We start from the raw sequence: 12,068 nt of genomic DNA on the forward strand, positions 1-12,068 counted from the left end.
GCGCCGGGAGCCCGAGCCCAAGCCGGAGCCCGAGGAGGGCGAAGGGGCGGCGGGCGGCGAGGAGGCGGCGCGGGAGGCGGCTGGTGCCGCGGGGCCGCCGCCGCCTCTGAGCCGCGCCGAGCGCACGAGCGCAGACGCGTCGCTGCGGCCCCGGTCGCGCCATGGGGAAGGAGCAGGAGCTGGTGCAGGCGGTGAAAGCGGAGGACGTAGGGACCGCGCAGAGGCTGCTGCAGAGGCCGCGGCCCGGGAAGGCCAGTGAGTGCCGGGGGCGCGGGGCGCGGGCGGGAGCCCGGGGGCCCCTTCCCGGCGCAGAGCCCCCCACCCCTCCCGGCGCCGGGCAGGGAGGGGACGCTGTCGGGTCCCCGGGGGCGGGGCGGGGCCAGCAGCGCCCAGACCCTCGGTCCGTGCTCCCCACCCGCTGTCCCCAGCACTGGAGATGGGGCGGCCCGGAGAGCCGGCCGTCACCCTGAGCCCCCCAGCGGGCACCTGGCGGCACCAGCCTCCCGGGCCGCGGGCGTTCGCATCCCTCCCTCCCTACCTCTGTCCCCCTCCCTTCCCAGGCTGCGGGCTGACAGCTGGAGGTCTCTGCTGGGGCCTTCAAAGGGCGAGGCGGATGCCCCCCCCACCACACGCACCGGGCAGACAGGGAGGGGGCCCCTGCGGGGAGGGGCGACCCGGGAGCTGACAGTCCCTGGCAGACCCCCTCCCCGCCCCACGTTTAATAACACGCTTTGCAGGGAACGTGGGGGGCAGGATCACGCTGGGGGTGTGGCTGCCCTGGCATGGCCGGTGGGGGGGCCATTTACTGATGGGAGAGCAGAGGCCCAAGGTCGCCTAGCCCAGGGCAGGCTGGACTCCAGGCAGCGCCGGCCTGGGGGCAAGGGCTTGGGGCCCTGCTCAGCCAGGCTCCAGCAGACCCAGGTCCCCAGCTTCCCTGCTGGGAAAGGAGGCCATTGAGGGAGTGGGGGACCACCATTGGCAATCCCTAGCTTGCCCTGTGGGGGACCCAGGAAAGGGCTGGGAGCTTGGAGCCCTGATCCCAGCACTCATCCTGGCTCAGCGCGTAGCCTCCCTGGGGGCCGCGGGAGATGGATGGATGGGCGTGTGGACAAGCCGCGTGTGCGGCTGCGCACGTATAGCCGTGTCAGTGTGTCAGGGCACCTGTGCAGGCACGGACAGGGCTCTGCAGGTCTGCACGTGGGGTCTGGGCGTCCTCCTGCCTCCCTCCACCCCCACAGACTGTAAGACAGGGAGTCCTCCTCCCCTTCCTCCAGGGGGACGCCAAGAACTGGGACTGGCTTCTGGGAGGTCGGTGGGGGGATCCTAGAGTCCCAGGAGGACCCCCCACTCCTGCACTTCACCAGCGGCCCATGACTGGCCAGCTCCTGTCCACTGTGTGCAGTAAGAGAAAGGGGACACCGTTGCCTTTGCAGGCTGGCCCCGAGCTGATTTCAGGTCCCTGGGCTCAGAAAGGGAGAGCTTGTGGGCAGAGGTAGCCTCAGTTGAGCCTGGAGATCAGGTGTAGGGATTGAGAGGGAAGGCAAGGTAAAGGCTTCCACCTAGTGGTCGCATGACCTTGGACACAGACAGCTCCAACTCGGTGGACCTCAGTCTCCTTGTCTGTAGGATGGGATGTCAGCCTCATGGCGGGGTCCTAAGACCAGTGAGCCTGGGCACTTGGAGCCCAGGCATTCAGTAAATGCTCAGTAAGTGCCAGCGATGACCGCAGCCTTAGACGGCCCAGGTCCAGGGGCCGGGGAAGTGGGGGCTTCAGCTCTGGGGAGGTTCCTCCTCCCTTCTGTTGTGGCCATTCTGGGGGCTTCCATCCTCACCTGGGTCTCTGCCTGTCTTGCCTGGCCTCTGGGGCAGGACACACACCTGCCCTGGCCCCGGCTCCTGCTCTCTGACTCACAGGGGCGGGTGTAATAAATCAGAGGAGAAATCCCTCCATGAATTAGCTCCGTCGTCATGGCAACGCTGGCCTGCTTTGGAGTAAGATGTATTTTGATTCAGTAAAGTACAGCTGAGTTTGGGCCACGAGGTGGGGGGTGTCCAGCAGTGTCCTCCAGGGCCCCCTGAGCCCAGGGCTGTCCCCATGAGCTTTACTTCCATGGTCTCCTCTGGGCACCCAGCCCCTTCCCTCCACCCCCTTCTCCAGAGTCACCCCAGGCTTAGCCAGCCCCCCACTCACCCCGCCCTGAAGGGAGCCTCTCGTGCCCGCATGCACACACTTAGCAGCTGTCCTTGAGCAGAAGAGGAGCCTGTTCTGGGGGAGATTCCGGGGCAGGGGCTGGCCTCCTGCTGGTCGGGAGGGACCCACTCTTCCCTCTGACCCAGACCCTATCCAGGGAGGCCCCCTGTCCGTGGAGGCAGGCCTGAGAATGCCCTGGAGGACGCCACTGAGCACCGAGGGCCAGCGCCCTGCCCCCCTTTCACCTTCTAATAGCCCCCTAGTAGCTCCCTTCTAGCCCGGGGTATGAACCGGATCCCAGAGTTGGGGACAGGCTCAGGATAGCAGTGAGAGGGCTGGTCAGGGGTAAGGGCTTTACCATCATAGAGTCACAGGGCTTAGGGACCTCATGGAGAGGGAGGGGGGCTCCTGGGCTTTCATTCTGGCCCCGGTCCCCTCCAGCTATGCTCGCTCCTGCTTCATCCAGAGAACCCATTTCCAGGTGAAACAGCCCCCAGCCCCAGGCCTTTCTCAGTTCTGGGACCTTCCTGGGTAACCACTGTCTCCCACAGGAATTGGGGTTAGCATGTCCCAAGACCTCAAGCTCCCTCCATCCAATTTCAGCCATTTTCCCCCTTGAGGAGACCATGGGTGGGGAGAGGGATGAGATGGCTTTACTAAGGCACTCCTTCTCACATGGGGGCGGTCCCCTTCCTGAGGGAGACATCCTCCCCCACTAGCAGCTGTCACTTTCTGGACTTTGACCTCCAGCCCCCCGATATTTCAGCCCCTGCAGGTGTGGCTGGGTGAGAAGATGGTTTCCACTCTGGCTGCCTCAGCTGGGGGAGGGATGATAGGGCCTGGCTTGGGCAATCCTGGGGACATGCTGAGTGAGGGCTGGCTACCCTGGAGCTGGGAAGAGCAGGGCTCAGCTTTCTGGGGGGAGAACCTCCTGAGTGTGGCCCTGGCAGGGATGCACGGGACAGTGACACCTGCGCTCCCTTCAGCTAATGGTAAGGGATGGTGGCAGGCCCCACGACATAATTCCCAGGTCCCCACGCAAAATGTAAACACAGGGCCCCTTGCTCAAAAATAGGAATTTCAGGCCAGGCATGGTGGCTCATGCCTGTAATCCCAGCACTTTGGGAGGCTGAGGCAGGCGGATCACCTGAGGTCGGGAGTTCGAGACCAGCCTGACCAACGTGGAGAAACCCCGTCTCTACTAAAAATACAAAATTAGCCGGGCGTGGTGGTTCATGCCTGTAATCCCAGCTACTCAGGAGGCTGAGACAGGAGAATTGCTTGAACCCAGGAGGTGGAGGTTGTGGTGAGCCAAGATTGAGATCGCACCATTGCACTCCAGCCTGGGCAACAAGAATGAAACTCTGTTTCCAGACAGAAAAAAAAAAAAAAAAAAAGAATTTCAAGATGGTGACAGGAGAGCATCCGCAGGCATGGGGTCCTTCTGAGCCAAGCACAGGCCGCACACCCATGAACTCGCCTTGGCGGCCAGGCAGGGTGTAGGGGATGAGGAGATCGGTCCAGTCTGCTGCTGACTGAGCACCTCATCTGTGCGGGGCACTGTTTTAGCCACTGAGGATTCTTCTGTGAGCAGAACAGATGAGGGCCCTTGTCCCCTTGGTGCTGGTAGTTGAATGATGGAGATGGGTAGGAGCAAGAGCAGAAGGAGGTGGACGTGGCAGGTGGTGATGAGGCCTGCAGAGCCAAGCACAGCAACTGGGGGGCGGGCAGGGTCACCACTTCAGATGGGGAGGGCATGATGAGTGATCAGCCTGTGGGTAAGGACCTGAAAAACGTGAGAGAAGCTGTGGGGTTAACTAGGGAAGAGGAGCCTGCACGTGCACACAGGGCATGTGGAAAGGCCCTGGGCTGGGCAGACTATATGCTGGAGGAATGTCTGGAGGCCTGTGTAGCTACAGCAGTAATGGCGGAAGTAATGAGAACTGAGAGCAAAACAGGAGCCCCACGCACGGCCGCTGTCCAATCTCAGCCTCCCCTCCCAGCACGGCCACTGTCCAGTGTCGGCCTCCCCTCCCAGTGAGACCAGTGCAGCCAGGGGGTCTTCAGGAGAGGAGTGACTGGATCTGACTCATGTTCTCTCTCCTCTTTTTTTTTTTTTTTTTGAGACAGGGTCTTGCTCTGTCACCCAGGAGGCTGGAATGCAATGGTGCGATCCCGGCTCAGTGTAGCTTCAACCTCCTGGGCTCAGTCGATCCTCCCGCCTCAGCCTCCCTAGTAGCAGGGACCACAGGCACACGCCTCCATGCCCAGCTAATTTTTTTTCCTTTATTTTTTGTAGAGACAGGGTCTTGCTATGATAGCCAGGCTGGTCTTGAACTCCTGGCCACAAGTCATCCTCCCACCTCAGCCTCCCAAAGTGCTGGGGTTACAGGCATGAGCCATGGCACAGAGCCTGACTCATGTTTTCCCAGGGACTCCCAACTGGGGTGGGTGTGGAGGTTGGACCAAGGGATGTGGGAGGACCTTAGCAACACCAGTGAGGAGGGGATGGCACTAATCCGGCCAGAGATGCCAGCCTGGACCAGGTCAGTGACAGCAGCCGCAGGGAGAAAGGCTAGGGTCCCAAGTGTGCTCTGGGGGTGTCTGAGAGGCAGAGCTGACAGACACGCTATAGGTGTACAGGAAAGGCCCCAGGGCTGGCTCCAAGGTTTTGGCCTGGGCCATGGTCAGGAAGGGTGGCACTGCCACTAACCAAGAGGGACACTGGCGCCAGCAGTGTCTGAGCAGTGGGGGAGGGGCCGGTGAAGCTGGAGACGCCTTTGCTTGCCAGGATAAACCCCTGGCTGGAGAAAGGTGGGGGTGGGATTCCTGTACAGCTAATATTAGTAATCGCCACGCACCAAGTCCTGACTTGTGCCAGGCCCTGCACGCTTTATGTCTGGAAATGCTCTCACACCTCTGGGAGGCCCTGTTAGCACCCGCGGCTCCAGCTCAGGGAGGGCGCTGGCAACCAAGGCCACAGGCTGGTGAGTGGCAGAGCAGAGATTCGAATTCACAGCTGTCTGGCTCCCTCGGCCAGCCTCGTGGGTCATCAGGGGACCTGTGCCCTGCGTCCAGTGGCTGGGACCGAGGCCGGGGCAGCGAGGGCTGCTGTGGGTCACTGTGTAAGCCCTGCAGCCAGCCCTGTGCCTCGACTCCCTCAACTCCCCTGCCCTCAGCTCCCGCCCCCACCCCGTCCTGGGCCCGGACAAAGGGGCTTCTGTCCTGCCAGCTCCCCTCTCAGAGTGACTGACCCACAAATGGGTTATGTAACCACGGCCCAGATAGGCGGGGGTTTGGCCCAAGTCTGCTTGGACTAGTGCCCACTGGGAGGGCATCGGTGGGCTTCCCTCCTCTGGCAGCCAGCTGGGGGAGGCCAGGATGCGGAGGGCCCCAGGAGGACACTGGGGCCCTGAAGGCAGGGCATGGGCCCCTCTGGCCTCAGGTGCTCCAAGTCCCTGGGGAGGAGGCGGCCGTTCGCGTGAGGTCGCTCAGAGGTGCCAGCCCACTCGCCCGCCTCCCACTTCTGCTCATCCACACTGGCTGTGGCCCAGGGCTGGCAGTGGGGGTGCTGCACGGTGGAGACGCAGATCCTCCCCCAGAGATACCCCCATTTCCGGGTGTTCCAGCCTCCCTGGCCACCCCCGGCCCCATCTGGATCCTTCTGAGAGACAGATTGGGCCGGCTCTCTCCCTCCCACGTTGGCAGGTGCCCAGCCAGTGTCCCAGGGGAGGGGTGTGCATGCACATGTGTGTGCTGGTGTGGGTGCACAGCCTTGCCTCCTATCCCCAGGTGGGGACAAGGACCCCAGGCCGGAGTCCTTAGTACTGTGAACCCCCACATCTCGGCAATGGGACACCAAGTCCCGAGCAGCTGGCACCTGGGGCGGGGTGCGGGGCAGAGCTGAACGCATGAGTGCACGAGTGGACGCGTGAGTGTGTGCAGACTGAGAGCCCAGCACCTTTGTGCCTGCCGGGGAGATGGCTGGCACCCTCTCCCTGCCCTCAGGCCACCTGGAGGGGCTGGCACAGCCTCCCCTCACCAAGTCTCCTTCCATCCCCAGAGCTCCTGGGCTCCACCAAGAAGATCAATGTCAACTTCCAGGACCCAGATGGGTGAGTTCTGAGCCAGGCAGTGCCCACCTGGAAGGGAGGATGGCTCCTAGGGAGGGCAGGGTGCCCGGGAGGCCGGGGCGCTGGGGCCTCTGCTGTATGTGTCCTCTGCCCATGCTAGCTTCTCGGCTCTGCACCACGCGGCCCTGAACGGCAACACGGAATTGATCAGCCTGCTGCTGGAGGCCCAGGCTGCTGTGGACATCAAGGACAACAAAGGCAAGACTGGTCCAGGGGCCTCCAGTGGGGGCAGGGGTGGGGGAAGTGAGGGGGGCTCCCCGGGGCCTGCATGGGTCCTTGGCTGAGGCCTCAGCCCAGGGTCTTAGTCCGATTTCAGGCAGGTCCTCCTGGGATCAGGATCCTGGAGGCCAAGGGTGGGCTTGGAGTCAGGGGTCAGCTCCCAGCAACCCCCAAACCCACAGGGTTGGCCTCGGGGGTCAAAGTTCAGCTCCCAGCATTCCCCCCACCTCTCAGAGTTGGGCTTGGGGTCAGGGGTCGGCTCCTAGCACCCTCCTACCCCCTAAGTTTGGCCTTGGGGTCAGGGGTCAGGTCCCAGCACTCCCCTATCCCCCAGGTTGGGCTTGCGGTCAGTGGTCAGCTCCCAGCATCCCCCACGCCCTAGGGTTGGGCTTGGGGTCAGGGGTCAGGTCCCAGCAGCCCCATCCTCCAGAGTTGGGTTTGGGGTCAAGGGTCAGCTTTCAGCATCCCCCCGCCCCCCAGGCATGCGGCCGCTGCACTATGCGGCCTGGCAGGGCCGGAAGGAGCCCATGAAGCTGGTGCTGAAGGCAGGCTCGGCCGTGAACATCCCGTCTGATGAGGGCCACATCCCCCTGCACCTGGCAGCCCAGCACGGTCACTATGATGTGGTGAGGCCTGAGCGGGGGCGGGGGCAGGGGCAGGGCAGCCCGGGCAGGGCAGCGCAGCCTGAGGATGTGCGGGCCTGACTGCGCCCTTGGTCCCCAGTCTGAGATGCTGCTACAGCACCAGTCTAACCCGTGCATGGTGGACAACTCGGGGAAGACGCCCCTGGACCTGGCCTGCGAGTTCGGCCGCGTTGGGGTGAGTCTCCCGTGGAGCCCTGTGGGGTGGGGCTGGGGAGCCCCACATCAGGGCCCCCCTACACTGATCCCTCCTTCAAGGTGGTCCAGCTGCTCCTCAGCAGCAACATGTGTGCGGCGCTGCTGGAGCCCCGGCCAGGAGATGCCACCGACCCCAACGGCACCAGCCCTTTGCACCTTGCAGCCAAGAATGGCCACATCGACATCATCAGGTAGAGCCAGTGGCAGGGAGGGCCTCAGCTTTCGGGTCCCCAGGGTTCAGCAGCAGCCTGGGGCTCAGGGCACCAGCTTCTGGCTTGGGGATAGGGCAAGAGCAGGCAGGGTCCCAGGTCCCTGATCAGGCCTCTGGCATGGCCTCCAGGGCTCATGTACAGTATGAGCTGGAGGGGCTGGGAAAGGGGCTTCTGTGACCTCTCTGTCTCGGCCCCGTTGCTCCTGGGTACGCTCGAGGAGGTGCTGAACTTCCCTGAGCCTCACTTTCCCATCCAGAAGTGGGTTCACAGCAGCGCCTATGCTAGCATCAGACAAGACAACAGCTGGGAAGTCTTAGCACAGGGAGGGCCTTCGGTAGCTCTCACTGTGGGCCGGGCGCGGCGGCTGACACCTGCGATCCCAGCACTTTGGGAGGCCAAGGAGGGAGGATTGCTTGAGGTTGGGAGTTCACACACAAAAAAAAGTTAGCCGGATGTGTGTTGGCACACACCTGTAGACCCAGCTACTGGGAAGCTGAGGCAGGAGAAACACTTGAGCCCATGAGGCTGAGGCTGCAGTGAGTGGTAACTGTGCCACTGCACTCCAGCCTGGGTGACAGAGCAAGACCCTGTCTCAAAAAAAAAAAAAAAAACAATTCAGCTGGGTGTTGTGATGCACATCTGTAGTCCCAGCTGCTTGAGAGGCTGAGGTGAGAGGATTGCATGAGCCTGGTAGGTCGAGGCTGCAGTGAGCCAGGATGGTGCCATTGCATTCCAGCCTGGGTGACAGAGAGAGACCCCATCTCTACTTTTTTTTAAAAAAGTGGCTGAGTGCGGTGGTTCAAAATGCTGCAATCCCAGCATTTTGAGAGGCTGACGGAGGAGCCCAGGAGTTTGAGACCAGCCTGGGCAACATAGCAAGACCTGGTTTTTACAAAAAATAAAGGCAAAAACAAACAAACAAAAAAGCTGGAAATAGGCGTGCATGTGTGTAATCCTAGCTACTCTGGAGGCTGAGGCAGGAGGATTGCTTGAGGCCAAGAGTTTGAGATTACAGTAAGCCATGACTGCACCACTGTACTCTAGCCTGGGTGACAGAGTGAGACCCTGTCTTAGAAAAAGCAGACCGGACTCAGTGGCTCACGCCTGTAATCCCAGTACTTTGGGAGGCCGAGGCGGGTGAATCACCTGAGGTCAGAAGTTTGTGTCCAACTTAGCCAAAATGGTGGAAACCCCGTCTCTACTAAAAATACAAAATTAGCTGGGCGGTGGCAGGTGCCTGTAATCCCAGCTACTCCAGAGGCTGAGGCAGGAGAGTCGCTTGAACCCAGGAGGTGGAAGTTGCAGTGAACCGAGATCGCACCATGGCATTCCAGCCTGGTCAACAAGGGTGAAACTCCGTCTCAAAAAAAAAAAACAGTACAAGAAAAAGCGCTCAGCACTCAGTGAATGTCAGAGACACGGGGCAGGGCTAGACGATCCTCAGCCCCCAACCAGACTGCTGGGGTACCTGGAAATGGAGGCCTGGCTTGGGGGTGCTGGGGCCGGCCTCCTGCTGGAAGGCCCTGCCTGTCCACCTTGCCTTCCCGCCAGGCTCCTCCTCCAAGCCGGCATCGACATTAACCGCCAGACCAAGTCTGGCACGGCCCTGCACGAGGCTGCGCTCTGCGGGAAGACAGAGGTGGTGCGGCTGCTGCTGGATGTGAGTGTGAGGGCCAGGGGTGCTGGGCCCAGTGGGCTGTAGGGGCTCCTGACAGGGCCTCACCTCTCACATGTGCAGAGCGGGATCAATGCCCACGTGAGGAACACCTACAGCCAGACAGCCCTGGACATCGTGCACCAGTTCACCACGTCCCAGGCCAGCAGGGAGATCAAGCAGCTGTTGCGAGGTGGGCCCAGGCAGGGCAGAGGGGCAGTGGCTGGGGCCGGGGCTGGGCCAGATCAGCCCGCAGGACTTGGGGGGCCCCCTCCTGTATCCCCAGAGGCCTCAGCGGCCCTGCAGGTCCGGGCGACCAAGGATTATTGCAACAATTACGACCTGACCAGCCTCAATGTGAAGGCGGGGGACATCATCACAGTAAGCATGGCCTCAGGGGCTGTCTCGGCAGGGAGGGGGCGGCACCTGGGCGTGTGCACCCCAGAACACCCTCCTGCCGCAACTAGGGGGCACTGGGCAGGAGACTGCGAAATGGGGCATCTCCCTGAGCGTCCCCCACCTTACTGGCCAGGTCCTCGAGCAGCATCCGGATGGCCGGTGGAAGGGCTGTATCCATGACAACCGGACGGGTAATGACCGGGTGGGCTACTTCCCGTCCTCCTTGGGCGAGGCCATCATCAAGCGAGCAGGCAAGTTCACCCCACCCTGGGGGGCAGGGAGGAGCTGCGCACCTTGGGCTTGGGGACTGGAAGCAGCGAGCATGCTAAGGGTGTTGGGGCCCAGCAGGGCTGGGTTTCTGGGTGCCAGTGTGGGGTTGAGTGGGGAGCATCAAGGTGCCCCAGCGGCCATCTCCTCATCCGTTCCCAACCTGTTCCTTTGTGCGTTCCACCAAGCACTGTGTGCTGCCACGTCTGGTTCTGAACTGGCCACCAGGACAGATGGGGACCCAACTCCCAAGGAGCTTGCCCTGGGGCAGGAGGGGGCAGGGGACAGTGAAGTAAACATGACAGGACATGTACTTACCAGTGACCCGGAGCACAGGGAGGGCCTGCTTGAGATGAGGCAGTCAGAGGAGGCCAGAGAATGCCCTGAGAGACTGGTGGGTTCCAGGTAGCAGGAGCTGTGCATTAAAAGGGGACGGGGCCAGGCGTGGTAGCTCACGCTTGTCATCCCAGCACTTTGGAAGGCCAAGGTGAGAGGACTGTTTGAGCCCGGGAGTTTGAGATCAGCCTGGACAACATAGTGAGATTCCATCTCTACAAAACATAAAATTAGCCAAGCATGGTGGTGTGCGCCTATGGCCCCAGCGACTTGGGAGGCTGAGGTGGGAGGGTTGCTTGAGCCTGGGAAGTAGAGGCTACAGTGAGCCAAGATTGCACCAGCCTGAGGGACAGAGCGAGACTCTGTCTCAAAATAATAATGATAACAACAAAGGCACTCAAGTGTCTGCTCTTGGTGAGGAAAAAAGGGAAAAACCAAAGGCGCTGAGGCAGGCAAGAGCTGGGCACATCTGAGGAACAGGACGCTGAGGAGAGGGACTAGGCCAGGGACCCAGGCTGTGAAGCCCCACATGGCGGCTCTGAGGGACCAGGGGCCCGTTTACTCCTGATGGAGGACATGGAGGTGGACAAGCAGGGCCAACCCCCGGTCATGGCCATCTAGCTCCTGAGTGGGAGCCTTGGCTCCAGCTTGTAGGGGGCTTCTTGCCTGCCCCCCACTCCCCAGTACAGAGATGTTCACACCATCCAGCAATCTCTGGCCCCCTGCCCGCAGGACCCCAGGGCCACCAGCAGGATGCCTAGGCTTGGCTGCCTCTGCCTCTCCTGCTCTAAACGTCTGGTGGGGGAGGGGTCTTCCTTGGGGCTCTCAGCTCCCTGGAGACAACAGCAGGCAGAGAGGACCCCCTTGCTGTGGCTGCCTGGCCTCTGCCCCACCTCCCGTGTCAGCACCCGCCCTCGCTGGCCCAGGTCTCAGGAGGCTGTGCTCGACCTACAGGTTCCCGAGCAGGCGCTGAGCCAAGCCTGCCCCAGGGAAGCAGCTCATCGGGACCTTCTGCACCCCCAGAGGAGATCTGGGTGCTGAGGAAGCCTTTTGCAGGTAAGCCGGGTCCCTGAAGGGCAGAGGTGGCAGGACTTCCACAAGGCACCACTGTGGGACCAGGCAGGGGCCAGCACTGGCCTCATCTTGCTCTCTCACACTGGCAGGTGGGGACCGAAGCGGCAGCATGAGCGGTGTGGCTGGCAGCCGGGGCAGCGGGGGCCACACCCTACACGCAGGCTCTGAGGGTATCAAGGTAGGTGGGGTGGTGGTCGGGGCTAGGTTGGCCAGGGCTGGGAGCAGGCAACAAGCTGGTGTTTCTGGGTTGCAGCTCCTGGCAACGGTGCTTTCCCAGAAGTCCGTCTCCGAGTCCAGTGCAGGGGACAGCCCCGCCAAGCCTCCAGAAGGCTCTGCAGGTAAGAGCAAGGATGCTGCTGCACAGTCCGACAGAGGAAAGCAACCCGACAGCTCTTGTCCCCCACCCACTCTCGTCCTCAGGTGCGGCCCGGTCCCAGCCTCCAGTGGCCCATGCTGGGCAGGTCTATGGGGAGCAGCCGCCCAAGAAGCTGGAGCCAGCATCGGAGGGCAAGGTACAGGGCTTGGGGGTGCTCCCAGTGTGGGCTCCGGGGAGAGGCTGTAAGGCCGATGGGCTGATGGGTGCCTACACAGCCTGCCTGGCCTGGCTGCGGTGGGGTCGGGGGCACTGCCAGGCCAGACCCTCTCCTCTGTCTGTCAGTCTGTGTGTGTTGTGTGTGTCCGCCTGCGTGTATGGGTGTTGTTGTTGTAAAGGCTGTGCGTGTGGGCCAACCTGTGCCTCCATGT

At 62.2% G+C, this 12,068-nt stretch overlaps 1 protein-coding gene and 1 long non-coding RNA gene across 2 annotated transcripts in view; one reads left to right on the top strand and one right to left on the bottom strand.

Annotated features, from left to right (window-relative positions):
• CASKIN1 (CASK interacting protein 1) overlaps positions 1–12,068 on the top strand; it is a 19,356-nt gene continuing 7,288 nt past the window's right edge. Inside the window, exons 1-14 of the mRNA XM_030924884.1 lie at positions 1–255; positions 6,255–6,306; positions 6,425–6,522; positions 7,024–7,169; positions 7,267–7,362; positions 7,443–7,573; positions 9,146–9,254; positions 9,333–9,441; positions 9,535–9,629; positions 9,781–9,898; positions 11,205–11,306; positions 11,414–11,502; positions 11,578–11,662; positions 11,745–11,836. Of these exons, the coding sequence (XP_030780744.1) occupies positions 162–255; positions 6,255–6,306; positions 6,425–6,522; positions 7,024–7,169; positions 7,267–7,362; positions 7,443–7,573; positions 9,146–9,254; positions 9,333–9,441; positions 9,535–9,629; positions 9,781–9,898; positions 11,205–11,306; positions 11,414–11,502; positions 11,578–11,662; positions 11,745–11,836 (1,416 nt within the window). The 5' untranslated portion in view covers positions 1–161. The remainder of the gene's footprint in view (positions 256–6,254; positions 6,307–6,424; positions 6,523–7,023; positions 7,170–7,266; positions 7,363–7,442; positions 7,574–9,145; positions 9,255–9,332; positions 9,442–9,534; positions 9,630–9,780; positions 9,899–11,204; positions 11,307–11,413; positions 11,503–11,577; positions 11,663–11,744; positions 11,837–12,068) is intronic.
• LOC115895219 overlaps positions 10,649–12,068 on the bottom strand; it is a 4,593-nt gene continuing 3,173 nt past the window's right edge. The window contains exon 3 of the long non-coding RNA XR_004055414.1: positions 10,649–11,656. This is a non-coding gene — a long non-coding RNA (uncharacterized LOC115895219). The remainder of the gene's footprint in view (positions 11,657–12,068) is intronic.

The sequence above is a fragment of the Rhinopithecus roxellana genome, chromosome 20, assembly GCF_007565055.1.
Source record: "Rhinopithecus roxellana isolate Shanxi Qingling chromosome 20, ASM756505v1, whole genome shotgun sequence".
Lineage (NCBI taxonomy): Eukaryota > Metazoa > Chordata > Mammalia > Primates > Cercopithecidae > Rhinopithecus > Rhinopithecus roxellana.